This window comes from Aegilops tauschii, chromosome 1 (assembly GCF_002575655.3).
Source record: "Aegilops tauschii subsp. strangulata cultivar AL8/78 chromosome 1, Aet v6.0, whole genome shotgun sequence".
In the NCBI taxonomy this organism is placed as follows: domain Eukaryota; kingdom Viridiplantae; phylum Streptophyta; class Magnoliopsida; order Poales; family Poaceae; genus Aegilops; species Aegilops tauschii.
This window is the reverse complement of record NC_053035.3, coordinates 50807883-50834888: the sequence shown is the minus strand read 5'-3', so window position 1 is coordinate 50834888 and position 27006 is coordinate 50807883. Positions and strand designations below refer to the sequence as shown.

General features: G+C 44.6%; 3 protein-coding genes across 4 annotated transcripts; 2 read left to right on the top strand and 1 right to left on the bottom strand.

The window, feature by feature from the left end:
- Positions 1 to 484: 484 nt before the first annotated feature.
- Positions 485 to 4315, top strand: LOC109762697 (disease resistance protein RPM1-like). The gene is made up of 2 exons (XM_020321572.4): positions 485 to 3553; positions 3646 to 4315. Exon 1 carries the CDS (start codon positions 543 to 545, stop codon positions 3378 to 3380), a length of 2838 nt encoding a protein of 945 aa, XP_020177161.1. The 5' UTR covers positions 485 to 542; the 3' UTR covers positions 3381 to 3553; positions 3646 to 4315.
- Positions 4316 to 5290: 975 nt separating this feature from the next.
- LOC109762700 (uncharacterized) lies at positions 5291 to 9272 on the bottom strand. Of its 2 annotated transcripts, none has more exons than XM_020321576.4 (7): positions 8981 to 9272; positions 7865 to 8025; positions 7686 to 7755; positions 7494 to 7599; positions 7285 to 7383; positions 6915 to 7037; positions 5291 to 6841 (listed from the first exon to the last, which is right to left on the bottom strand). In XM_020321576.4, the coding sequence occupies exons 2-7, from the start codon at positions 7998 to 8000 to the stop codon at positions 5573 to 5575; spliced, it is 1803 nt and encodes a 600-aa protein (XP_020177165.1). In that variant the 5' UTR covers positions 8001 to 8025; positions 8981 to 9272; the 3' UTR covers positions 5291 to 5572. The 2 variants fall into 2 exon arrangements, with proteins under 2 accessions (XP_020177165.1, XP_020177166.1); XM_020321577.4 differs by having other exon boundaries at positions 5291 to 6835; positions 8981 to 9262.
- Positions 9273 to 9340: 68 nt separating this feature from the next.
- On the top strand, positions 9341 to 11051 carry LOC109762698 (uncharacterized). Its single transcript, XM_020321573.4, has 4 exons — positions 9341 to 9572; positions 9652 to 9742; positions 10434 to 10562; positions 10742 to 11051. Exons 1-4 carry the CDS (start codon positions 9433 to 9435, stop codon positions 10844 to 10846), a joined length of 465 nt encoding a protein of 154 aa, XP_020177162.1. The 5' UTR covers positions 9341 to 9432; the 3' UTR covers positions 10847 to 11051.
- The last annotated feature ends 15955 nt before the right edge of the window (positions 11052 to 27006 follow it).

The window sequence follows — 27006 nt, the reverse complement described above, 5'->3', positions numbered from 1 at the left end:
CCCTATTGTTTGCCCGTGTCGCAGGTTCGAACCGCCACAGCAGCTTGTTTTGGGAAATATTAAAATTCTTAATTTATATGCTTTCTGATCCTCCTAGGTCAACAAACTCTGTCGTGGTAGAGTAGCTAGCCGAGTGAGCTTTACGATTGGAATTAGGAAGTTCGAATCCTCCAGGATGCAATTTGTCATTCTGATATTAAACTTGCTATGTTTTATGATAGATGGGTCCCGCATCTGTTAGGAGCTTTTTCGTGCGAAAATAAAAATAAAAGTGTTTTTGCAAAAAGAAAAACATGACACACGCCTGGTCTACACGGTCGGTCACTGATAATGGCCCCACGCCACGTTGTCATGTCTGGTCAGCATTACATGTGTATTCAAACGAGTTTTGCACCGTATTTACACGCTTGAGCCAAGTTATAACATCAGTTCAAAGTATGCCGCAAGTTTAGGCACTGAAGTAATTTTTCTCGCCAAATTTAAAAACGGGTGGTGTAATTGACTCAATTTGAACCTCGTACCACCCTACTACGAGCCGAGCCATGGCGGAGCTGATCGCCATATCCCTCTCCGCCAAGGTCGCCGCGGCGCTGCTCCGCACGGGCCGCACCACGGCCGTCTTCCTCGCCTCCTTCATCTCCGTCCGCTCCGGTATCGCCGCCGCCGCGCGCGACCTCGACCTCCTCCGCGCCTTCCTCCGCTTCGCCGACTCCCGCCGCGGCACCGACGAACTCGTCGACGCATGGGTCAACCAGGTTCGCCACGTCGGCTTCGAGCTCGAGGACGTCACCGACGAGTATACCTTTCTCTCGGGCGTCGGCTTCGTCCGTGCCTGCGCTGACGTAGCGGCCCGGTTCGCCCTCCTGAGGCGCCTGCGGAAGGCAAGGGAGAGGCTCCGCGCCCTGTCCGCCGTGAAGGAGCAGCTTGGCATCCGGCCGGCCGAGGCATCCGCGTCAAGCTCGGCTCCTGCGGCGGCCGCTATCTGCCGGAACATATCGGAGGCGGCGCACTTCGTGCTGGAAGGGGAAATCGTCGGTTTTGCCGAGCACACAAGGTTACTGATGAAATGGCTAACCGGGGACGCCAACCCCCGGCGGATAATAGTGGCCGTCTGCGGGATGGGCGGTGTTGGCAAGACTACTCTTGCCACTAACGTGTACAAGAAAATCGCTGCAAACTGCAATTTCGATTGCACCGCATGGGTTACCGTCTCCAAGAACTTCACGACGGAGGACCTCATGAGGAGAATCATCAAGGAACTTCATCGGGATGTCCGAGACAGTGCGCTGGGGGACACACAGGAGATGGACTACCGGTCACTAGTCGAGGCTCTTCGTGGGCATCTGGCTCACAAGAGGTACTTTCTTTTGCTGGATGATGTCTGGAATGCGGATGCCTGGTTTCAGCTCCACGGTGCATTGCTTGATAGTGAAACCGGGAGCCGAATAGTCATCACCACACGCAATCAAGAAGTGGCTGCTCTGGCATCAGACAGCAGGACCATCATGTTGCAGCCGCTCCGTGAACATGAAGCATGGTCTCTATTTTGTAACACCACATTCAGGCAAGATGCGAACCAGGAGTGCCCATATCACCTGCAGAATTGGGCTTTCAAGATACTGGAGAGATGTTGTGGTCTGCCATTGGCGATCATATCGGTCGGAAACCTCCTTCTGTTGAAGGAGAAAACAGAGTTTGCTTGGAAGAACGTCCATGATAGCCTTGTGTGGGATGAAAGAGATGACCATGGAATTGGGCAAGTGGCGAGCGTACTGAATTTCAGTATTGATGACTTACCATACCGCCAGAAGAGATGTTTCCTCTATTGCAGTGTATACCCTGAGGATTTCTTTATCAAAAGGAAGATTCTTATCAGAGAGTGGATTGCCGAAGGTTTGATAGAGGAAACAGGGCATGGCACGATGGAGGAGGTCGCGGATGGTTACTTGAACGAGCTAGTGCAACGCAACTTGTTGCTTGTCAAGTTGAAAAATGAGTTTGGGCGTGCAAAGAGGTTACACATTCACGACCTGATCAGGGAGATTGCTGCATATAGATCAAAACAAGATGGATTCTTTCAGTTATCTAAGAGTGCAAGGGTGGACTCCAAACAGAAAATCCGTTATCTTACACTTTACCAGTGCCAAAGTGACCGTCAGTCAGCTCCAAATATGCCCTCACTTCGCTCCTTCTATGTGCTTAGATCAGACCTGGATGTTGCACTATTTTCGCGTTTCAGATTGTTAACTGTGCTAAATCTATGGTACGTTAAGGCAAGTAAACTGCCTAGTGCAGTGACCAATCTTCGTAATCTGCGGTACCTTGGCGTACGCTCCACCTACATTGAAGAACTACCGAAAGAACTGGGGAGACTACGTAATTTGCAAACTTTAGATGCCAAATGGTCCAGTATCAAGGTATTACCAAGTAGCATAACCAAACTGAAGAACCTCCGGCACCTGATATTATTTACACGTGGAACCACAGATTTTATGGAACCGGAACCTGGTACAGCAGTTTCTCTTCCAGATGGTCTTGAAAATCTCAAATGCCTGCAGACTCTTAAATATGTTCAAGCTGATCAGAAGGTGGTCAGATCCTTAGAAAGCTTGGAACAGATGAGGAGCTTAGAGCTATCTGGAGTAGACCAGAGAATTCTTATCAATTTGCCCTCAGCACTATCCAAAATGAGCTGCCTTCTGCGCTTGGGAATAACCAATTCTGATGCTAATGTAACATTGGACTTGGAGCCATTTTCTCCAGCACCAGTGAAGCTAAAAACCCTCAACTTAACTGGGAAGTTGGCAAGGGGTAAGCTACCATCGTGGTTCAGTTCTCTTACCAACCTCATACATTTGCATTTGCGTTCATCTGAACTTGGAGAAGATTCAATTGTGCTACTCTCGTCACTTCCCAGGCTGTTTAGTCTCATCAACGCATGCAACGAGAGAAGCTTGACCTTTGCGGCAGGTTGTTTTCCAGTCCTTAGACAACTAAACCTACAGGGATTGCCTAACCTTACCAGCATAGAATTTCAAAAGGACAGCCTAGCAGATCTACGTCTGCTGACGCTTGGTCTATGTCTTGAACTCACCGAGATACCCCAAAGCATTGAGAACCTCATACATCTGGAAAATGTGGAGTTGTTTCAGATGCCAAGTAAGCTCATAGAGAAGATACCATATGGGAAAGGTTACGGGGCAAATCATCAAGATGGTCAGCGCACTACAGTTGTGAAGAACTTCTTCTGGCATAATGCACGATTGTTGGAGCAAAAAATTTATATCAACCTATCAAATGTTCAAGAGTCATTCAAGACGGATGCAGTCACATTGCCAGTGGGGTCAGTCAACTCGTCAAAGTTTCACAAATGGCTTTAGGGGATATCTGCCCAATGCTTAAGGCGCCATGGTGGTGATTCACTCTAACTAAATATCCTAGAAATGGTCTAAGGCCTACTTTGACTTCAATATGGGGCCCACAGCTTCGAAAAGATGGGGCTACTTTGGGGATACGGCAAAACTCTGCATTTTACTACCTGGTGCAGCATTGGGTACGTTCTGAATTTGTACTTTTGCTATCATTGTTCTGATGCTATTTTCGTCAGCAACGGCAAAAATTTATGGGTTTTTTTTTTTTTTGAAGTGCTTGTCTAATGGATTTCTGATCAGACGCGTGCAAAACGATCAAGGTTGTCGGAGAAGTTTGGCTGGTACAATTTTCCTCTGCTAAATTGGCATCTCCATGCATGTGGAACAGTTCACAGCCAGGACTAGAAAATTTGCCTAATCATGACTTGTGACTGATGGATTCTTGGCAAGAGCGAAAGGATCTGATGCAGAGACAATGATCTGCTGGGGGTACGACCGACTTCGGTGCAGGTGAAGAACTCACGCCGTGTATGCGACGCAGCTGTTCATGTCTCACGACGGTGACCGATGGGTGAGCAGCTAAGACTGCCAGGACGTTTCACACCTCCTCTGGATGGGAGATCTGACGTCGGAAATCTTGGAGATGGATCATACGTGATGGTGAAGTTGCTTAGGTTAGGCAGTACAAAATGCTTCAAGTGAGATGAAGATTTGTTCCTTTTTTCGCGAATACGCAAAGCTTGTGTATCATTCATTGATAGGTAGAAGAAGAGTACAAGGTGGTGGTGTTACACTCAGGAACTCGTACACGCTATGGGGCGAGAGAGAGAACACCTAAGCAGCAGAGAGAAGGGGCTGCTAAAACCCTAGCTAGGCTAATTAACCGGTGTCGATGATGAAGATTTGTTTCCAAAAGAAGAGTATAAATTTGTGCTCTTTCAAAACGTATTGCGTAACCATTGATTTTTTTCGAATAGGCCTAACGTATTGATTCATGTGTTCTTTTGTACTGCCATGATATTTGATGAATAGAGATCAAAAGTTTTCCCATAAAAAAAAGGCCTTAGCAGGTAAGCAATCACATGTGTTGCTAGAATTCCGAGGAGGAGGATCCTGGATAGCTTTTTGCACAAATGGAGACTTCTTTGTTGTCACTGTCGAAGAAAATGGTTTTACACTATATCAGAGCATGCCGGAATATGGAGCAGGGGTAGAACAAATACTTGCTCCGTCCCAAAATAAAGTGTTCTCAACTTTAGTACAAGAGAGTAGCAGTTACTGTGTTGGCGTTTGGCCTGTGTAACTCACCTAGAACCCGAGGTCTTTACAATGGATGGATGCGCCGTATGGACACCTATGGTAGGGGCAAACCTATTTTTAACAGAATGTGAATATGAACAACATACTTGCAAAGGTTTAACACGAGCAACAAAGCACATGAATAGCAGGAAGTAACCTGTCACTAACACTACAGGCATGCCATAACACTAACACTACAAGCTTCCTTTCATTTTATACGAGATCCCACAGGGACTACCTCTTGCCACCTTGCAGCTTGTCATTTTAGGAAACAATCATTACAAAATTGTTAAGAAAATGAATTGTAACGTGAATAAATATAAACAACGGAAACAAATACAGAACGCACCACTTATCAACAAATATATGGGCTTAGACGGGAACCATAAGCCCTTTTTGCTGTGGAGAAACTATGGGGTTGTAAATGCGAGCTTGCTCACATATACTCCCTCCGTCCCAAAAAGCTTGCTAACATTTACCTAATAGAGTGAAAATTAGATGGCAAGAATGCATAGGTACTGATTTAATAATTTATCGATTTTACTGAACATGCAACTATCCAAGCTATCTTTTTTCCAAATTATTTAGGATATTGGTATTCAAATTGTTAACCAAACTGATTTTAAGAAAGAAAGTAAGCATCACATTAGATAAAAAGAAAGCATCTTTGCTTTCTTGCTTGTTTCTTTTTACATCGTAACCAGGGATAAAAACATAGAAACAGAGTTGCTTCCAATGAGACTAGCTGTTAACACAACCACAACAGTCGCCACATCATAAGGCAATATGAACATCAAAACGTGCACGAGCTGCCCCAAAACACCCTGATTACTAATGGGACATCTTCATCTTCAAAGCCTCTACATGACAGCATCCAATGAAGTCACGTTTATCGGATGGAATCAACTTCGAAGCTTTCCAGCCAACCGTCTCTTCATCAACGATAACCTTGATCTTGAAGGTCCTTTTTCATGTTCATCTGCGCTATCTTCGCTATCTGAAACAATCTCCATCAGCTTTACATTTTGTTTGGTGGAACAATTGCTTTGGCTGACACTTTTGTGTGATTGAACAAGGCCTGGTTCAATGACCTGACATTCGTCTGCACTATCTTCACTGTCTGAAACAACATTTTTCATCGATGTTGCATTCTGTTTGACGGGACGATTGCTTTGGCTGACACTTTTCTGTGAATCAACAAAGCCCAGGTCCCTGGTTCGGCTTATGGCAACTGGACCTGACAATGGCAGTTCACTAGGCTTCCTATCATCCTGTGAACAATTAGCTGGCTTATAACCCTTGTCAATTGTCCTGCCCATCTCAGGCAGCTCAGATTTCAGTGACAGCCTCTTACTTAGTAAGCTCAGCTTCTTTCGACCTTGATTGTATTCTTTATGTATTACCGACTGGGTTTTAGGAAGTACATGCTCGGTATGAGAATTATCTTGAACCAGGTCAGCACATCCAATAGAAATTTCCTTTGAAACATCTGAGGACCTTTTGTGCAGATTATTAAAACCTGACACTGAAGGAAGATGATCTGGAGCCACATATTCATTCCGATCATTGCTCTTGCTTTCAGGCTTTGCCAATTTCAGTTGCATCGTCTGATGAAGTGACCCAACAGTTGTTCTATGGCCTTCTGATGATTTATACACATTATCTGATGATTCACCAATGCTTTTTGTCATACTCTTCACTAAGACATCATCAGAACATTGCTTGACATGATCTTTCGTATTGGATGCTGATACTGGAAGATGATTGGGGAGCTTACCTTCCACACTGCCACTGCTCCTTTGGTTTGGAGCCTCTAATGTAACAGAAGGTCTCCGTCCATGTAACTGGAAGTTCGCTCTATTTACTTCGTATTGTTTCTTTGAAATTACTCCACTATCGGCACTGGCAGAAATGCTTTTGGAAGTAGCATTCTGTCTGACAGAAACATGAGACAAGCATGTATTAGGAACAGTGGATGCTGCCGTCGATCGTATGTGGCCTGCCACCGCATCCTGCTTAAGAGTGCTGGCATTCTTTTCAGATCCTTCTGATTTTAGAGATAACTTTTTACCCAGTAACCGCATCTTCTTTCGACTCCCTTCACAATCTTTGTTAGGAACTTCAAGCAAAGGTTCCAGGTTCTGTGCGTTCTCCATTTGCATGTTCTGTGCCTATCAGAATACACAGTAAGCTCACGACAAGAACACAACAAAGTGGAGATCAAAATTCCAGGCGCTTGTGTACCTGAACTGAAGCATCTAAAGAGCTCCAACCACTTGTGCCAACTACTGCAGGATTAGCATACTTCTCAGTCCATAATTGAGCATTTATGTCAAAAACTTGTCTGTTGTATTTGTACTCTCGACTCTGTAACAAAAATAACAGCACGGTTGAGTTATGAAGACATTTTTTGTTATGATATGATCATTGTTCTGCCTACGATTGTGAAACAAATGCACCTCCGTCTCCTTCCAAAAACAAGTACTCCCTCCGTCCCAAAATTTTTGTCTTAGATTTGTCTAAATACGGATGTATCTAGTTATGTTTTAGTGTTAGATAGATCCGTATCTAGACAAATCTAAGACAAGAATTTTGGGACGGAGGGAGCACTTACTATTTCAGCCATGAGCCCGTCATCAGGATTTGGCTCAGTTAGCAGCAAACCAATGCTTCTCAAAACAGTAGAAATGTTGAGTGATGGTTGCCAGGCACCCTGCACATCAGTATTCGTTATCCATAGAAAAAATTGTTGGGATTGAGGACTACCTTTATGCACACGATAATTCATGTAATCATAAATTAGTTTCAGTTCACATTATTAACCTTTGGAGGTAAATTTAGAATATCAAGGCAAATGCGTCCTCCATTGTCGATGTTGGGGTGATAGATGGGAGTAACAAAAGTCACATTAGGAGGTTGAAAAGGATATCTGCATCTCAGCAAAAGCGTGACTGTCAGAACATTCAAATCGCAAAGGGAAGGGGAGGGCGGGCTTCCATCATAATCTAAACAAACCTCTCAGGAATCTGGATCTTCAGAACGAAAACTCCTTTTGAATAAACTGTTCCCTCAGGCCCCTCAATTCCTTCATTTAATGAGTAGGGAAGTCACATCAAATCAAGGAGAAAATAGTTGGAATGGCAAATATAGATACTGTTTGGGGGGAGAGGGGGGGGGGGGGGGGGGTAACATACTGGTCTCAATGCTCGATAAAGACGTCAAGGCACTTTCCTCTTCAGACAGATTAAGAGAAACCCCAGGAGGTGGATCACTAAGCAGAAGTTTAATCTCTTTCTGCATTCTTAGATTCAGCCTTGCAGCTTGAGCCATCTAGTTATTTATGGGAAACTATAGCCTGGCACAAAAGGCAGATTAGCTTTAAATATCAGTATATCTTTGGAACATTTAGCCCAAGCAAATCAGGTAAGAGTAAAACCAAAGCACACATTATTTTGCACAATATTCGTAAGCAATACCATATAATGTAATCTCACATGTCCTTTTTTTAAGAGAACCAGGTTAGCATGGTCTTATATAAAAAAAAGAGCATCATATAAATTTACAAAGCATTGTGATTATGGTAGTGGTTATCAATTTTGTGCCAGGTAAGATAAAATCATTATCATTATAGTAGATAAAAACAAACCAATTTGTAGGAATTATGTAGAGGATGCAGAGGAGCTATATTATTCATCACGAGTCACCAACCGGGCGTTATAACCGGGTTGGTATATTCCAAAAAACCAAGTAAACCGGGCGTTATAACCAAGTATAACCGGGCGTTAACATCACCAAACAACTCCGAGAAGCCACATTTTGCTGTATTCCATTATCATAATCACCAACATAGGCCAATACATACAACCATCAACCGCCAATACAACCGGGCGCTGCTAACCATTATCATGCTAACTTACAAGCAAAATGTGGCTTCATCTTCTGAATAATTTTGGAAGACTTAAGGTTAGGTTAATCTGGCTACTGAAGAAGGCTCGTTTTCTTCAAATCTCGAATTGAGTAAGATTAGTGAGTTCGATGCAAAATAAGCAGCTATGTAAACCTAGAGTGCAGCAGCTATGTAATGCAACAGGCTGTTTCAACAGTCAAAGTTCCCATGGATACAATGCTAAATGGGTGTTAAATAATACTATCATTATCATGAAACAATCATGTCATCAAAACTAGGATCATCCTTGTAGTTTTATCATGATCATGTATTAACATGTGGTTGCTAGTATGTGGTAGCGAGCGCATAATGCATCCCACCGGGAATGGCATTGGGGAGGAAGGGAAAGCAGCGAGGTACCCACCTTGCAGCTTGCGCGCGGGCAGGGCGAGGGCGGGCTCCTCCCCGGCGTAGATGTGCAGGAGGCGGTGCGCCCGCGGCCCCCGGGCGTGGCGGCGGCGGCCGGTTCCCGCTCGATGATGTGGAGCCCGGTTGCTCCGTAGGCGGCCTTCAGCGAGAGTAGCTGGGGAAGGAAGGGACGCGCTTGGCAGTAGATCTGGAGCGGCGCCGCCGCCGTCGGGAAGCAGTGCGGAGATAGGCGGGAGTGGTGGGTGATTGTGGCTCGAAGGAGGAGGACGGCGGAAGCAAATTCACCTTAGATGAGGGACTTCTTTGCATAGAAGCACTCCCTCCCTCCCTCATTTCTGTACAGATACCAGCACTGCAATCTGTGCCGTTCATCTTTAATCCCACGGTCCAGCTTCGCTTCTTCTATTTCTGCCTCCTCAATCCAATCCAGTAGCCACCGGCCGGCCGATGGCGACGACGGCTGCGGCGTACGGCTGCTCGGCGGCGCCGGCGCTTTCGCTCCCGGGGAGCCCCTTCGCCCGTCGCTCGCCCCCGTCCCGCGTTCACCTCGCCTCCTCCAATCCCAAGCTCGGGAAGCCCGTTCCCAGGTGCTTCTTCTTGCCCCAGTCGGATTCAGCTCCCCCAGCGATTGCGAGCTAATAAGGTTGGTTGTGTGCTCTCTTGCAGCAGCCTGAGGGCTTCATATCGTCGTAGGCGACCGTATGTCTGCGCGTGCTCCGGCGAGGTTGGTCCGGACGCCTCGGCGGCGTCACCGGCGGTGAGAACGCCCCCCCCCCCCCCCCCCCCCCCCTCCCTCGGCTATGGATGAACGGAACTGGTTTGCGTGTTGCCTGCCTTTTGTGCTCGCGGTGTTTAGGTTAATGAAAATTGGGCTAGCTAATTACGGCAAGCGATTCTGCAAATGTTTGTGCATTTGGCAGCAATATGAACTATACTTAGCTGCTTCAAATATCTACTTTGGGAAGGAGGGAGTAGTTAACTGATTACTAGGACTCTTTTTTTAATCTGGAATAAAAATTACCAATGTATTGCTTAATAACACAGAGAAGCTTGTGAGGTTATTAGAATGAGGTGTGGTTTGCCTTTTATGCACCGGTTCAGATCACCTGTTGAATACGCTTGTGCAATCCTAGTCCAGTTCAAATACAAATGCTAAACATATCGTAGATGATGTACCTTTTGCGTTCTTTCAGTCTTGTACTTTTAGGCATCTTCATTATGCAGCCCCCACACAATACTCATGCAGCAATGTGCCCTTCAAAACTTGGCACAAACCATAGCTTTTGAACTGGGTAGGCTGAAAAGCTTAGGATCATACTCCTATATATACTAACATAGGAAATTGTATTGTATGAAATCACACTTTGAAATTGAATCATCATACTGTGGATTAACCTGTTGTCTAGAATGGCTTTAAAACAACATGTGTTTCTTATGTTATATTGCAGGAAGCTAGTTTCGATATAAAGCTTCCTAGAAGAAGCTTGCTTGTTCAGTTTACATGTACTAAATGTGATGCAAGGACAGAGCGTTTGATAAACAGGGTGGCCTATGAAAGAGGAACCGTTTTTCTTCAGGTAAATTGTTCAGAGTATTTATTTAATTGCATTGTACATCCAGCAGCTCTGCTTATATTAGTACTGACCTTATCTGCCTACCGCGCCCTTTTTTTTAATATTAAACAAGTCCATGTCTATTCTCATATATTTTCTGAGATATGCTGTTCATTACTTTCTAACATGCACTGCACACACAGTGCGCTGGGTGCCAGGTGTATCACAAGTTTGTTGACAATCTTGGCCTAATTGTCGAGTATGACCTACGAGAAGAAAATGGGGTGAACACGTGTACTGAAGACTGATTTGGAATGTGTCATAGAAGCCAGGCATGCTAAGTTTCCTTTAGGTTTGAGTCTTGACAACATTGACTATTTGAACCTTGTAGACTGCTTGTATTGAACAGCATTTGTGCATTGAAATAGCAGCTTACTCAGTTCATAACTGGGTTTATATGCACTCAAATAGTATCACAATTCATAATACCAGATTACCTTATTGTTACCAAAATTGATCTCATTATAGAAAAGCGATACATTATGGCTAGAAGTTGCTGGTACTAATTGTATGATATTCGCACTGTATACACATCATCATTCTTTGCTCCCATCTTGCTGATCTTGATTGTCTGGAACATCGCTTTTCTCTTGTTCTTCCTCTTTGGCCACCTGGTCCACATTTTCTGTTTTGCCAGCGCCATCTTTGTTTCCCTGGAGGAACTGGATAAGTAAGACCTTCGAGTGTGATGTCTGTCTCTTCATTCCTCATGAGCACCTCTGCTACCTCTGCTGGAGACCTCCTTGATCATTGATGTTTCCAAAAGCACTTGGCTACCAGAATATGCTACTCCTGTTGGAATGCAGACGGAATTACATAATCGGATGGATTCATATGCAAGGGCAAGGGGAAAATGAATGCAGAAGTAGACTACATACATACCTAAGGCAGGTCTATACTTGTTAAAGTTTCTTGGTCAGTGTATGTTGCCACGGACCTATAATTTCCAGTTGATGAAAAGGAACCGAATCATTTACCAAAGATAGTAAAACAGGGGACCTCTTTCCAGCGAAGCAAGTGTGCACCAGTCCTTTTTAGTACAGAAAATCATGGTAAAACTCTTTGCAGTTCATGTATAAACCCAAAACAATATAATGATACATTCCTAAAACTCTTTGCAGTTCATGTGTAAACCCAAAACAATGGTACATTCATAAAACTCTTTGCAGTTCATGTATAAATCTAACTTGAAGGAGTATTGTAAAACCTGAAAGGAACTAAAACCTGAAGAATAAGAACGGTACCATCATGCAAGCTGAAATGTGATCATACCTAATTGTTGCAGGCTTGAAGTAGGCACCAATTGGGTGCTGAATTGTTGCGTTGTCTACAAGTAAGGGTATCACCGCATCCGGTGTTGAATCCGTCCAAATAGAAGGAGGAGAAAACTTAGCTATCCTAGCTAGTTCATGAGCAAGATGTGCTCAAGCCTTAATAAAAGGAAGGAATTTAATTACTGGCGATGCGGATGAGCGACTCTCTCCTGGATCGATCAGTGACACGCTGCAACTGTGAAAATTGACAGTGTGTCATTGAGGAACTTAATGAAGTTGTTGTTGAAGGAGGCGAACACAAAGGCAGTGATCTCTCTTGTGGATGGCTGGACTGAGCGTCATGTTCTCCCCCATCTCCATGGGCTCTCAGTCTCATGTCTTTTTCCTCCTGGACTTGTACAAAATACGGTTAGCTGGAAATGAAAATATACACCTCTAAAAATGTTCTGTCTGATATGTGCATAACCACCGTGGAGGCAATCCATCGTGTTGAAAATAAATAAAAAATGTGTTAGGAAAAGCAACAAAACTGAAAATAAATTATAAAGATTGCCTCGATCAATTTCTTCTTTTTTTCTTTTTTCTTTTTAGAATGCCTCGATCAATTTCAACTGAGTGAATGACAGACCATAAATAGTCTTGCTAACACTAAGACGGGGGCATAGAACTGAAAATAAAACATGAACACGGCCTACTCAGGATCATGAACAAGAAACATGATGAAGAATGAAAAAAAACATGAACACGGCCTACTCAGGATCATGAACAAGAAACATGATGAAGAATGCCTCTAGGGCGCGACGTCGCGCAGTACGGCGCGTCCTTCCTTGATCAAATTATCAATGTCAGTATTTTGGTAGTATGACATACGATGATTCTTCGTATAAATAGGGAAGGAGGGGGGTATCACTTTTAGCCATGTGGCATGACGGCTTCACGTTTAATTCATGCGTGTGCCAAACTAGAATTTGAGATGAAACGTACTAGGTCAGAAAAGGAAAGTTACACCGATTGGTTTCCAGTCCGGATGCAACTCCAAAAGAATCGTCGGGTTACTATATTCCTGGCATCACGTCTGCACACGGAAGTATTTTAGAGGTTCTTTTTGCCTCACGAGAAACCTCAAGCGAACGTTGTTTTTCGTCCATGTCGTCTCGATCCCTTGCCCGCCGCCGTCGTCGCACACGATCTCCTCTGTCGTCACGATCCCTTGCCCGCCGCCGGCGCAGCAGCAGATCGCTGGTGGCGCGTGCCCCCCTGCCGGACAACGACGATCTCCTCAAGGAGATCCTTCTCCGTCTCCGGCCGTCCTCCCTGCCACGCGCCTCCGCAGTCTGCAAGCGATGGCGGCGCCTTGCAGCCGACCCTAGGTTCCTCAACCATTTCTGTGCGCACCACCGCAAGCCGCCGCTCCTTGGATTCTTCGAGTGTCTCGACGAGATCATGTTCACCCCTGTGCCTCCCTACCGCATCCCTCCCGAGCGCTTCTCGCTTGAAAGCTGCAAGGGCCACCGCAGCAACGACGACGAGCTCGGCCGTGGCCGTGTAAGGCTCAAAATACCAGGAACACTAGATCATGGCGAGCTCTTGTATTATCTGAGGAAATTTTGAGGAAATTTAAGGATACAAGTGGTGGATCGTGAGCCAAGAGACCCCGAGTTCCGTACGTAGTCTAGGGTTCTAACTAAAGCTAAGATTATGCCAATATTCTTCCTGTTCTCGCCCCTCCTCTCGCGTGCCTTATAAGCTACAGTCCACGCGGACAACACTGTTACAGTTCACAACGGTTACAGACAGAAATAACAGCACTTCAGGGTGAAACGGTGAGGATCCATCCGAGCCGTTGAACTGTCTTGATGCATCTTGGCCGTTGGTTATCTGAATCTCTTGTGTCTGTCTTCACTTCTTCAATATGCTCGTGGCTTGGGTCCTAACAATGCCGCCGCCATGACGATCGCCTTGTCCTCGAGGCGAAAAAGCTTGTGACCTGGAAAAGTCTTGTTCAGAAAGGCTGCATCCTCCCAAGTTGCATCATCTAGAGCCAAACTTTCCCATTGTACCAAGCATTGCCCCACTGGTGCTTTGTTTCTCTGTATGATGCGACGATCCAGCACTGCAACCGGAATGGTCTTGACGTACCCTTCTGGAGTAACCAGAGGCACATGAGGAAGAGGAACAACGTGGTGACCAATATGCTTCTTCAGTTGACTGATGTGGAACACTGGATGAATGTTTGTGCCCTCTGGCAGGTCCAGCTTGTAAGCTACCTCTCCCACTCGTTCCAGAATTTTATACGGGCCATAAAACTTTGATCGTAGCTTGAGTGAACCTCTCAAACCAAAAGCATTTTGCCTGTATGGCTGAATTTTTAGAAACACCCTGTCTCCTACTTCCAAATGTCTGCCAGTCCTTTTCCTGTCTGCAGAGTGCTTAATTCTGCTTTGTGCATGCTCCAGATTGGCTTTCAGGCGCTGCATCATGTGTTCTCGCTCTGAAATGGTTAGTTTTGCTTCTGGAGTCAGTAGCTGATCTGTAGCAAACTCTCCAATCTGTGGAGGTTTGTACCCATAGAGTGCCTGAAAGGGAGTGCACTTGAGAGAGGAATGATAGCTGGTGTTATACCACAGTTCTGCCAGTGGCAACCATTTTAACCATTTCTTTGGTTCTTGGAAAACCATGCCCCTAAGATATGCTTCTAAACATTGGTTGACTCGCTCGGTTTGGCCATCTGTTTGTGGGTGTGATGCTGTACTGAACCTGATTTTCACTCCAAAAGCATTGAAAAGTTCTTGGTACAGAGCACTGGTGAAGATGGAGTCTCTGTCAGACACAATGCAAATAGGTAAACCATGCAACTTAATTACATTGTCCATTAGTGCCTGGAAGACTGTTTGCACTGTGTAGGGATGAGCCAATGGGATGAAATGAGAATATTTGGTTAGTCTGTCCACAACTATCAAAATGACTTCTTTGCCCTGGGAATTTGGCAGAGCAGTGATAAAGTCCATTGTTATGTGGGACCAAGCCATATCAGGCACAGACAATGGTTGGAGAAGTCCAGGAGGGTGTATATGTTCCACCTATTGGAAATATGCCCTAGAGGCAATAATAAATTGGTTATTATTATATTTCCTTGTTCATGATAATCGTTTATTATCCATGCTAGAATTGTATTGATAGGAAACTCAGATACATGTGTGGATACATAGACAACACCATGTCCCTAGTAAGCCTCTAGTTGACTAGCTCGTTGATCAATAGATGGTTACGGTTTCTTGACCATGGACATTGGATGTCGTTGATAACGGGATCACATCATTAGGAGAATGATGTGATGGACAAGACCCAATCCTAAGCCTAGCACAAGATCGTGTAGTTCGTTTGCTCAGAGCTTTTCTAATGTCAAGTATCATTTCCTTAGACCATGAGATTGTGCAACTCCCGGATACCGTAAGAATGCTTTGGGTGCACCAAACGTCACAACGTAACTGGGTGGCTATAAAGGTGCACTACAGGTATCTCCGAAAGTGTCTGTTGGGTTGGCACGAATCGAGACTGGGATTTGTCACTCCGTGTAAACGGAGAGGTATCTCTGGGCCCACTCGGTAGGACATCATCATAATGTGCACAATGTGACCAAGGAGTTGATCACGGGATGATGTGAGTTACGGAACGAGTAAAGAGACTTCCCGGTAACGAGAGTGAACAAGGTATAGGGATACCGACGATCGAATCTCGGGCAAGTAACATACCGATAGACAAAGGGAATTGTATACGGGATTGATTGAATCCTCAACATCGTGGTTCATCCGATGAGATCAGTGAGGAGCATGTGGGAGCCAACATGGGTATCCAGATCCCGCTGTTGGTTATTGACCGGAGAGTCGTCTCGGTCATGTCTGCGTGTCTCCCGAACCCGTAGGGTCTACACACTTAAGGTTCGGTGACGCTAGGGTTATAGAGATATTAGTATGCGGTAACCCTAAAGTTGTTCGGAGTCCCGGATGAGATCCCGGACGTCACGAGGAGTTCCGGAATGGTCCGGAGGTAAAGATTTATATATGGGTAGTCTTATTTTGGTCGCCGGAAAAGTTTCGCACTTTATCGGTATTGTACCGGGAGTGCCGAAAGGGGTCCGGGGGTCCACCAAGGGGTCCACCAGCCCCGGGGGGGCACATGGGCTGTGGGGGGTGCGCCTTGGTCTATATGGGCCAAGGGAACCAGCCCCAAGAGGCCCATGCGCCAAGAGATAAGATAAAGGGACAGTCCTAAAGGGGGAAGGCACCTCCGAGGTGCCTTGGGGAGGATGGACTCCTCCCTGGCCGCACCCTTCCTTGGAGGAAGGGCCAAGGCTGCGCCCCCCCCCCCTCTCCCTTGGCCCTATATATAGTGGGGGGGAGGGAGGGCAGCAGCAATCCAAGCCCTGGAGCCTCCCTCTCCCTCCCGTGACACCTCTTCCTCCCCGCTTGCGCTTGGCGAAGCCCTGCCGGGATCCCGCTACTTCCACCATCACGCCGTCGTGCTGCTGGATCTCCATCAACCTCTCCTCCCCCCTAGCTGGATCAAGAAGGAGGAGACATCGCTGCTCCGTACGTGTGTTGAACGCGGAGGTGCCGTCCGTTCGGCGCTAGGATCATCGGTGATTTGGATCACGACGAGTACGACTCCATCAACCCCGTTCTCTTGAACGCTTCCGCTCGCGATCTACAAGGGTATGTAGATGCACTCCCCTTCCCCTCGTTGCTAGAGTACTCCATAGATTGATCTTGGTGATGCGTAGAAAATTTTGAATTTCTGCTACGTTCCCAACAGTGGCATCATGAGCTAGGTCTATGCGTAGTTTCTATGCACGAGTAGAACACAAAGCAGTTGTGGGCGTAGATGTTGCCAATTCTTCTTGCCGCTACTAGTCTTATCTTGTTTCAGCGGCATTGTGGGATGAAGCGGCCCGGACCGACCTTACACGTACGCTTACGTGAGACAGGTTCCACCGACTGACATGCACTAGTTGCATAAGGTGGCTAGCGGGTGTCTGTCTCTCCCACTTTAGTCGGAACGGATTCGATGAAAAGGGTCCTTATGAAGGGTAAATAGAAATTGGCATATCATGTTGTGGTTTTACGTAGGTAAGAAACGTTCTTGCTAGAAACCTATACAAGCCACGTAAAAAACTTGCAACAACAATTAGAGGACGTCTAACTTGTTTTTGCAGCATGTGCTATGTGATGTGATATGGCCAGAAGATGTGATAAATGATATATGTGATGTATGAGATTGATCATATTCTTGTAATAGGAATCACGACTTGCATGTCGATGAGTATGACAACCGGCAGGAGCCATAGGAGTTGTCTTTATTTTTGTATGACATGCGTGTCATTGATTAACGCCATGTAAATTACTTTACTTTATTGCTAAGCGCGTTAGCCATAGAAGTAGAAGTAATCGTTGGCGTGACAACTTCATGAAGACACAATGATGGAGATCATGGTGTCATGCCGGTGACAAAGATGATCATGGTGCCCCGAAGATGGAGATCAAAGGAGCAAAATGATATTGGCCATATCATGTCACTATTTGATTGCATGTGATGTTTATCATGTTTTGCATCTTATTTGCTTAGAACGACGGTAGTAAGTAAGATGATCCCTCACTAAAATTTCAAGAGACGTGTTCCCCCTAACTGTGCACCGTTGCGAAGGTTCGTTGTTTCGAAGCACCACGTGATGATCGGGTGTGATAGATTCTAACGTTCGAATACAACGGGTGTTGACCAGCCTAGCATGTACAGACATGGCCTCGGAACACATGCAAAACACTTAGGTTGACTTGACGAGCCTAGCATGTACAGACATGGCCTCGGAACACAAGAGACCGAAAGGTCGAACATGAGTCGTATAGCACATACGATCAACCTGGAGATGTTCACCGATGATGACTAGTCCGTCTCACGTGATGATCGGACACGGCCTAGTTTGACTCGGATCATGTATCACTTAGATGACTAGAGGGATGTCTATCTGAGTGGGAGTTCAATAATCAGATGAACTTCATTATCATGAACATAGTCAAAAGGTCTTTACAAATTATGTCATACGCTTTAGTTCTACTATTTAAGATATGTTCCTAGAGAAAATTTAGTTAAAAGTTGGTAGTAGCAATTATGCGGACTGGGTCCGTAAACTGAGGATTGTCCTCATTGCTGCACAGAAGGCTTATGTCCTTAATGCACCGCTCGGTGTGCTGAACCTCAGCGTCGTCTGTAGATGTTACGAAACATCTGACATACACGTTTTGATGACTACGTGATAGTTCAGTGCGTAATGCTAACGGTTTAGAATTGTGGCACCAGAGACGTTTTTGAAACGTCGCAGAACATGTGAGATGTTCCGAAGACTGAAATTGGGATTTCAGACTAGTGCCCACGTCAAGAGGTATGAGACCTCTGACAAGTTTCTTAAGCCTGCAAACTAAGGGAGAAAGGCTCAACCGTTGAGCATGTGCTCAGATTGTCTGAGTACTACAATCACTTGAATCGAGTGGGAGTTAATCTTCCAGATGAGATAGTGATGGTTCTCCATAGTCACTGCCACCAAGCTAGTAGAGCTTCGTGATGAACTATAACATATCAGGGATAGATATGATGATCCTTGAGCTATTCGCGATGTTTGACACCGCGAAAGTAGAAATCAAGAAGGAGCATCAATTGTTGATGGTTAGTAAAACCACTAGTTTCTAGAAGGGCAAGGGCAAAAGGGATACTTCATGAAATAGCAAGTCATTTGCTGCTCTAGTGAAGAATCCCAAGGTTGAACCCAAACCCGAGACTAAGTGCTTCTGTAATGAGGGGAACGGTCACTGAAGCCGAACTACCCTAGATACTTGGTAGATGAGAAGGCAGACAAGGTCGACAGAAGTATATTGGATATACATTATATGAATGTGTACTTTACTAGTACTCCTAGCAGCACCAGGGTATTAGATACCGGTTCGGTTGCTAAGTGTTAGTAACTCGAAATAAAAGCTGCGGAATAAACGGAGACTAGCTAAAGGTGAGATGACGATATGTGTTGGAAGTGTTTCCAAGGTTGATGTGATCAAGCATCGCATGCTCCCTCTACCATCGAGATTTGGTGTTTGCGTTGAGCATGATTGGATTATGTTTATCGCAATACGGTTATTCATTTAAGGAGAATAATGGTTACTCTGTTTATTTGAATAATACCTTCAATGGTCTTGCACCTAAAATGAATCTCGATCGCAGTGATACACATGTTCGTGCCAAAAGATATAAAATAGTAATGATAGTACCACATACTTGTGGCACTGCCACTTGAGTCATATTGGTGTAGAACGCATGAAGAAGCTCCATGTAGATGGATCTTTGGACTCACTCGTTTTCGAAAAGATTGAGACATGCGAACCATGTCTATTGGTATATATGCATGAAGAAACTCCATGCAGATGGATCGTTTGGACTCACTTGATTTTGAATCACTTGAGACATGCAAATCATACCACATGGGCAAGATGACTGAAAGGCCTCGTTTTCAGTAAGATGGAACAAGAGAGAAACTTATTGGAAGTAATACATTTTGATGTATGCAGTCCATTGAGTGCTGAGGCATGCAGTGGATATCGTTATGTTCTTACTTCACAGATGATTTGAGTAGATGCTGAGTGTATTTACTTGATAAAACACAAGTCTGAATTATTGAAAGGTTCAAGTAATTTCAGAGTGAAGTTGAAGATCGTCGTGACAAGAGGATAAAATGTCTGTGATATGATCATAGAGATGAGTATCTGAGTTACGAGTTTGGCACACAATTAAGACATTGTGGAAAGTGTTTCACAATTAATACCGCCTGGAACACCATAGTGTGATGGTGTGTCCGGACATCATAGCTGCACCCTATTGGATATGGTGCATACCATGATGTCTCTTATCGAATTACCACTATCGTTTATGGGTTAGGCATTAGAGACAACCGCATTCACTTTAAAAGGGGCACCATGCAATTCCGTTGAGACGACACCGTTTAGAGAAACCTAAGTTGTCGTTTCTTAAAAGTTTGGGGCTGCGATGCTTATGTGAAAAAGTTTCAGCCTGATAAGCTCGAACCCAAAGCGGATAAATGCATCTTCATAGAAAACCCAAAACAGTTGGGTATACCTCCTATTTCAGATCTGGAAGCAAAAGTAATTGCTTCTAGAAACGGGTCCTTTCTCGAGGAAAAGTTTCTCTCGAAAGAATTGAGTGGGAGGATGGTGGAGACTTGATAAGGTTATTGAACCGTCACTTCAACTAGTGTGTAGCAGGGCACAGGAAGTTGTTCCTGTGGCACCTACACCAATTGAAGTGGAAGCTTATGATAGTGATCATGAAACTTTGGATCAAGTCACTACCAAACCTCATAGGTCGACAAGGATATGTACTACTCCTGAGTGGTACGGTAATCCTGTCTTAGATATCATGTTGTTAGACAATACTGAACCTACGAGCTATGGAGAAGCGATGGTGGGCCCATATTCCGACAAATGGTTAGAAGCCATGAAATCCGAGATAGGATCCATGTATCAGAACAAAGCATGGACTTTGGTGAACTTACCCGATGATCGGCAAGCCATTGAGATAAATGGATCTTTAAGAAGAAGACGGACATGGACGGTAATGTTACCGTCTATGAAGCTCGACTTGTGGCAAAGAGTACTTTCACAAGTTCAAGGAGTTGACTACGATGAGATTTTCTCATCCGTAGCGATGCTTAAGTCCGTCGGAATCATGTTAGCATTAGCTGCATTTGTGAAATCTGGCAAATGGATGTCAAAACAAGTTTCCTTACCAGTTTTCGTAAGGAAAGGTTGTATGTGATACAATCAGAAAGGTTTTGTCGATCCTAAGGATGCTAAAAGGTATGCTAGCTCCAGCAATCCTTCCATGGACTAGAGCAAGCATCTCGGAGTCAGAATATACGCTTTGATGGAGTGATCAAAGTTTTTGGGTTTATACAAAGTTTGTTAGAAACTTGTATTTACAATAAAGTGAGTGGGAGCGCTACAACATTTCTGATAAGTATATGTGAATGACATATTGTTGATCCGAAATGATGTAAAATTTCTGGAAAGCATAAAGGGTTGTTTGAAAGGAGTTTTTCAAAGGAAGACCTGGATAAAGCTGCTTACATATTGGGCATCAAGATCTATAGAGATAGATCAAGACGCCTGATGATACTTTCAAAGAACGCACACCTTGACATGATTTTGAAAGAGTTCAAAATAGATCAGCAAAGAAGGAGTTCTTGGCTGTGTTACAAGGTGTGAGTATTGAGTAAGACTCAAGACCTGACCACAGCAGAAGAGAGAGAAAGGACGAAGGTCGTCCCCTATGCTTTAGACGTAGGCTCTACAGTATGCTATGCTGTGTACCGCACATGAAGTGTGCCTTGCCATGAGTTGGTCAAGGGGTACAATAGTGATCCGGGAATGGATCACATGACAGCGGTCGAACTTATCCTTAGTATCTAGTGGACTAAGGAATTTTCTCGATTATGGAGGTGAAAAGGAGTTCGTCGTAAAGGGTTACGTCGATGCGAACTTTGACACTAATCTGGATGACTCTGAGTAGTAAACCGGATTCGTATAGTAGAGCAATTATTTGAAATGGCTCCAAATAGCTCGTGGTAGCATCCACAAGATGATATAGATATTCGTAAAGCACACACGGATCTGAAAGGTTCAGACCCGTTGACTAATAACCTCTCTCACAAGCATAACATGATCAAACCAGAACTCATTGAGTGTTAATCACATAGAGATGTGAACTAGATTGTTGACTCTAGTGAACTCTTTGGATGTTGGTCACATGGTGATGTGACCTATGAGTGTTAATCACATGGTGATGTGGACTAGATTATTGACTCTAGTGCAAGTGGGAGACTGTTGGAAATATGCCCTAGAGGCAATAATAAATTGGTTATTATTATATTTCCTTGTTCATGATAATCGTTTATTATCCATGCTAGAATTGTATTGATAGGAAACTCAGATACATGTGTGGATACATAGATAACACCATGTCCCTAGTAAGCCTCTAGTTGACTAGCTCGTTGATCAATAGATGGTTACGGTTTCCTGACCATGGACATTGGATGTCGTTGATAACGGGATCACATCATTAGGAGAATGATGTGATGGACAAGACCCAATCCTAAGCCTAGCACAAGATCGTGTAGTTCGTTTGCTCAGAGCTTTTCTAATGTCAAGTATCATTTCCTTAGACCATGAGATTGTGCAACTCCCGGATACCGTAAGAATGCTTTGGGTGCACCAAACGTCACAACGTAACTGGGTGGCTATAAAGGTGCACTACAGGTATCTCCGAAAGTGTCTGTTGGGTTGGCACGAATCGAGACTGGGATTTGTCACTCCGTGTAAACGGAGAGGTATCTCTGGGCCCACTCGGTAGGACATCATCATAATGTGCACAATGTGACCAAGGAGTTGATCACGGGATGATGTGAGTTACGGAACGAGTAAAGAGACTTGCCGGTAACGAGAGTGAACAAGGTATAGGGATAGCGACGATCGAATCTCGGGCAAGTAACATACCGATAGACAAAGGGAATTGTATACGGGATTGATTGAATCCTCAACATCGTGGTTCATCCGATGAGATCATTGAGGAGCATGTGGGAGCCAACATGGGTATCCAGATCCCGCTGTTGGTTATTGACCGGAGAGTCGTCTCGGTCATGTCTGCGTGTCTCCCGAACCCGTAGGGTCTACACACTTAAGGTTCGGTGACGCTAGGGTTATAGAGATATTAGTATGCGGTAACCCGAAAGTTGTTTGGAGTCCCGGATGAGATCCTGGACGTCACGAGGAGTTCCGGAATGGTCCGGAGGTAAAGATTTATATATGGGAAGTCTTATTTTGGTCGCCGGAAAAGTTTCGCACTTTATCGGTATTGTACCGGGAGTGCCGAAAGGGGTCCGGGGGTCCACCAAGGGGTCAACCAGCCCCGAGGGGGCCACATGGGCTGTGGGGGTGCGCCTTGGTCTATATGGGCCAAGGGAACCAGCCCCAAGAGGCCCATGCGCCAAGAGATAAGATAAAGGGAGAGTCCTAAAGGGGGAAGGCACCTCCGAGGTGCCTTGGGGAGGATGGACTCCTCCCTGGCCGCACCCTTCCTTGGAGGAAGGGCCAAGGCTGCGCCCCCCTCTCCCTTGGCCCTATATATAGTGGGGGGGAGGGAGGGCAGCAGCAATCCAAGCCCTGGCGCCTCCCTCTCCCTCCCGTGACACCTCTTCCTCCCCGCTTGCGCTTGGCGAAGCCCTGCCGGGATCCCGGTACTTCCACCACCACGCCGTCGTGCTGCTGGATCTCCATCAACCTCTCCTCCCCCTTGCTGGATCAAGAAGGAGGAGACGTTGCTGCTCCGTACGTGTGTTGAACGCGGAGGTGCCGTCCGTTCGGCGCTAGGATCATCGGTGATTTGGATCACGACGAGTACGACTCCATCAACCCCGTTCTCTTGAACGCTTCCGCTCGCGATCTACAAGGGTATGTAGATGCACTCCCCTTCCCCTCGTTGCTAGAGTACTCCATAGATTGATCTTGGTGATGCGTAGAAAATTTTGAATTTCTGCTACGTTCCCCTACACCACCTTGTTCAACTGGCACACAGGGCACTGGCTGACAAACTGTGCAATGTCTTTCTTCATGTTGGGCCAGTAAAACACCTTTTTAATTCTGTAGTATGTTGCTTTAGTGCCTGAATGCCCTCCTATAGCAGAAGAGTGAAAGGTTTGCAACAATTGTTGTCTGAATGGTGTGCTGGCACCCACATAAATTATGTTGTTATATTTCAGTAAGCCATTGTGAGTGTAAAATTTAGGACTTGGACCAACATCTGCAGCAACTTTTTGCAAGATTTTATCAGTAACTGTATCTCCTTGATAACTTTTCATCACATCTTCAGTCCAGGCTGGAATCACAGTAGTGATGCTGTTGCAGTGCATTTGAAGAAGCTATCTCTTCTGGAAAGGGCATCCGCTACTGTATTTTCCTTGCCCTTTTTGTATTCAATGGAATAATCATATTCCAACAGTTTAAGTAGCAGTTTGTGCTGAATTCCTTCAGTTAACCTCTGAGTAGTCATGTATTTCAGAGATTGTTAGTCTGTCTTTATGATCAGTTTGTGTCCCCAAACATAGTGTCTCCATTTTTTTAGAGCTTCTAGAATTGCCACGGCTTCTTTTTCATAGATGGACTGAGCTGCAGACTTTGGGCCTAGGCTCTTGCTTAAATAAGCAATAGGCCTCCCTTTTTGCATAAGCACTGCCCCAATTCCTTTTGCACATGCATCAGCTTCAATTGTAAAAGGAACAGAGAAATCTGGCATAGCTAAGACAGGACAAGAAGTCATTGTGTGCTTGAGGGTTTGAAAAGCCTTGCTTTGTTCAGGTCCCCATTGAAATGCATCTTTTTGAGCATATCATGCAGTGGTCTGCAAATCTGTCCATAATTTTTCACAAACCTTCTGTAGTATCCAGTCACACCTAGAAAACCTCTGAGTTTAGTTACATTTGCAGGTTCTGGCCATTCTAGTACTGACTTTATCTTGTCAGGATCAGTAGCTACTCATTTGTCAGAGATGATGTGCCCTAAATATGCAACTTGGTCTGTGGCAAAAATGCATTTGGACTGCTTCACATACAGCTCATGTTTTCTCAGTATAGTGAAAGTGCTCTCCAAGTGTTTGTAATGTTTTTCCAGAGACTTGCTGAAAACTAACATATCGTCAAAAAAGACCAAAATGCATTTCTCCTTCTCTTCTTCATTTATCTCATCACACACTGTATTCATGAGACCTTGGAAAGTACCTGGTCCACAAGCCAGTCCAAATGGTACTACTGTATATTCATAATGGCCCATGTGTGTCCTGAAAGCAGTTTTTGGAATATCCTTTATGGCCATTCTGATTTGATGATACCCAGACCTCAGATCCAATTTAGAGAACACTTTTGCTCCATGTAGTTCATCTAATAGATCTTCAATAATTGGCATAGAAAATTTGTTTTTTATAGTTATGGCATTTAGCTCCCTGTAGTCCACACACAACCTCCATCCACCATCTTTTTTCCTGACCATAATTGCAGGTGAGGAGAAAGGACTAAAACTTTCTTGAATCTCTCCTTTCTTAATCATTTGTTTGATGATCTCCTCCATGGCTGCTTTCTGATAGTGTGGCACTCTATAGGGCCTTAAGTTGGGAGGTTTTGCTCCTTCCTGTAAGATGATCTTGTGATCACAAGTCCTTGTTGGAGGAAGTGAGTTTGACTCTGCAAAAATGTCTGAGAATTTCTGCAAGAGAGGTTGTAATGCCACTGGAGGTGGTGAGGGAATTTTGTTGTTCTCTGTTTGCACTTCATTTATTTGTAGTATATATCCCATAACACCTTTCTGTAGTAGTTTTTCCATTCTAGCTGCTGACAGCAGACAATGCTTTTTAGGTATAGAATGGTCAAATAGTGTCACTGGCTGGCCCTGTTTTGTGACTACCAGCAATCTTTCCACTAAGTCCAAGCAAATAGGACTGTATTGGTAAATCCAATATGCCCCTAAAATGATGTCATAAGATTGTAAATCCAATACTTTGAAACTACTACAGAAAGTATGTCCTTGGATCTTAAAATCCATTGTTGGGACCTTTGACAGTGAGAATAATTTTCCCCCACCAGCAACAGTTACTTTCCTGGGTTGTATTGGTTGCTGATGACAATTGCTCTTTATCACAAACTCTTTGCTGATAAAGGTGTCAGACGATCCACTGTCAAATAGAGCTGTAGCTTTCTTTCCTGCAATCTCTATGATCAATGACAGTGTATTTGGTCCAGGAGTGCCTTCTGCAGCATGTACTGAGATATGCATTGCTTGAGCAGGTGTTTCTACAGTATCGTTGTTCTTTTCCTTGTCAGGTGTATTTGGAGCAGTGTGATAAGCTTGTTCTGCACCTGCATTTTCTTCTGCATTGTCACTGTCCTCATCTTCATCCAGTTCTTGCAGAATATGGAGAGTTTTTCCAATTTTGCACTTATGTTGTCTTGTCCATGGTTCTCTACAGTACCAGCAGGCTCTGGCATCCTTTGGAAAAGGAACAGTGTACTTTTCTTGAGGAGGTACTTGCACTTTTAGTGGAGCTGATTGGTTCTTATAAGAAGGGGAGTAGTTTCTGGATCTGTAAGCTGGAGGACTTTGAACTTTCCTAGCAGCTGCAGCTTTCTCATATACTTTTGCATACCAATAAGCTTCTATAATACCCGTAGGTTTCTGTCCACAAACCTCATGTTTGATATCACTTCTTAAACCTCCAATGAAACAACTGAGTAAGAAATTTTCTTGCAAACAGGGTGATCTCTCTTAACTAGAGCTACACACTGTTCAAAACTGTCAATGTAGTGGGCAACTGTATTTGTCTGTTGTATGTTTTTTAACAATTCCATAGCTTCATGGACACTGGCTTCTAAGAACCTGTCAGCTATCATTTGGCAGAATTGTTGCCATGTCACCATCTACCATGGCACACATATGTTCTTCAGCAATTGGCTGCTCTGCCTTGTAAATGTCCAGTTGCCAGGTTTACCCACTGTTCATAAGGAGTGCCAGACATATCAAAGAATTTTTCACATGCTATTAACCACCCAACAGGATCTTCTCCACTGAAAAGAGGAATTTCCAGCCTTGGTCCTTTGAGAACTGCTTCAGCAAAATATGAGGGACCTCCTAACTGAGTAGCATGCTGATTTCTCTGCAAATCATACAAATTTCCCACTGCTTGATATATAGGAGGGAGTCCTTGAGCAGTTGTTGTCATATTAATATATTGACCAGTGATGGGATTGTATGTATGAGGTGGAGAGAAAAGTGGAGCAGTTATAGGAGCAAAGTAACCACGGTTGCCAGAGAAACCCAGGGTATGAGGTTGCACTGTGGCATTTGTGTTAACTGAAGCCATTCTGAATTGTCCCCCTCCTTGTGTTTCTTGCTGTTTGTCACTGATTACTCTGGTACTTTCACTGAACAAGGATACATGAGGTAGACTAGTAGTTAGTCCTGTTATAGTTGTGCTTGGTA

Excerpts from the sequence above, each read along its gene's own strand:
- LOC109762698 (XM_020321573.4), top strand. The coding sequence starts at position 9,433 with ATGGCGACGACGGCTGCGGCGTACGGCTGCTCGGCGGCGCCGGCGCTT. Across the intron at positions 9,573-9,651 it reads CTCGGGAAGCCCGTTCCCAG|CAGCCTGAGGGCTTCATATC; the intron begins GTGCTTCTTCTT and ends GCTCTCTTGCAG. Across the intron at positions 9,743-10,433 it reads CCTCGGCGGCGTCACCGGCG|GAAGCTAGTTTCGATATAAA; the intron begins GTGAGAACGCCC and ends GTTATATTGCAG.
- LOC109762700 (XM_020321576.4), bottom strand. The coding sequence starts at position 8,000 with ATGGCTCAAGCTGCAAGGCTGAATCTAAGAATGCAGAAAGAGATTAAA. Across the intron at positions 7,600-7,685 it reads AAGATCCAGATTCCTGAGAG|ATATCCTTTTCAACCTCCTA; the intron begins GTTTGTTTAGAT and ends GCTGAGATGCAG. Across the intron at positions 6,842-6,914 it reads CTTTAGATGCTTCAGTTCAG|GCACAGAACATGCAAATGGA; the intron begins GTACACAAGCGC and ends GTATTCTGATAG.
- LOC109762697 (XM_020321572.4), top strand. The coding sequence starts at position 543 with ATGGCGGAGCTGATCGCCATATCCCTCTCCGCCAAGGTCGCCGCGGCG.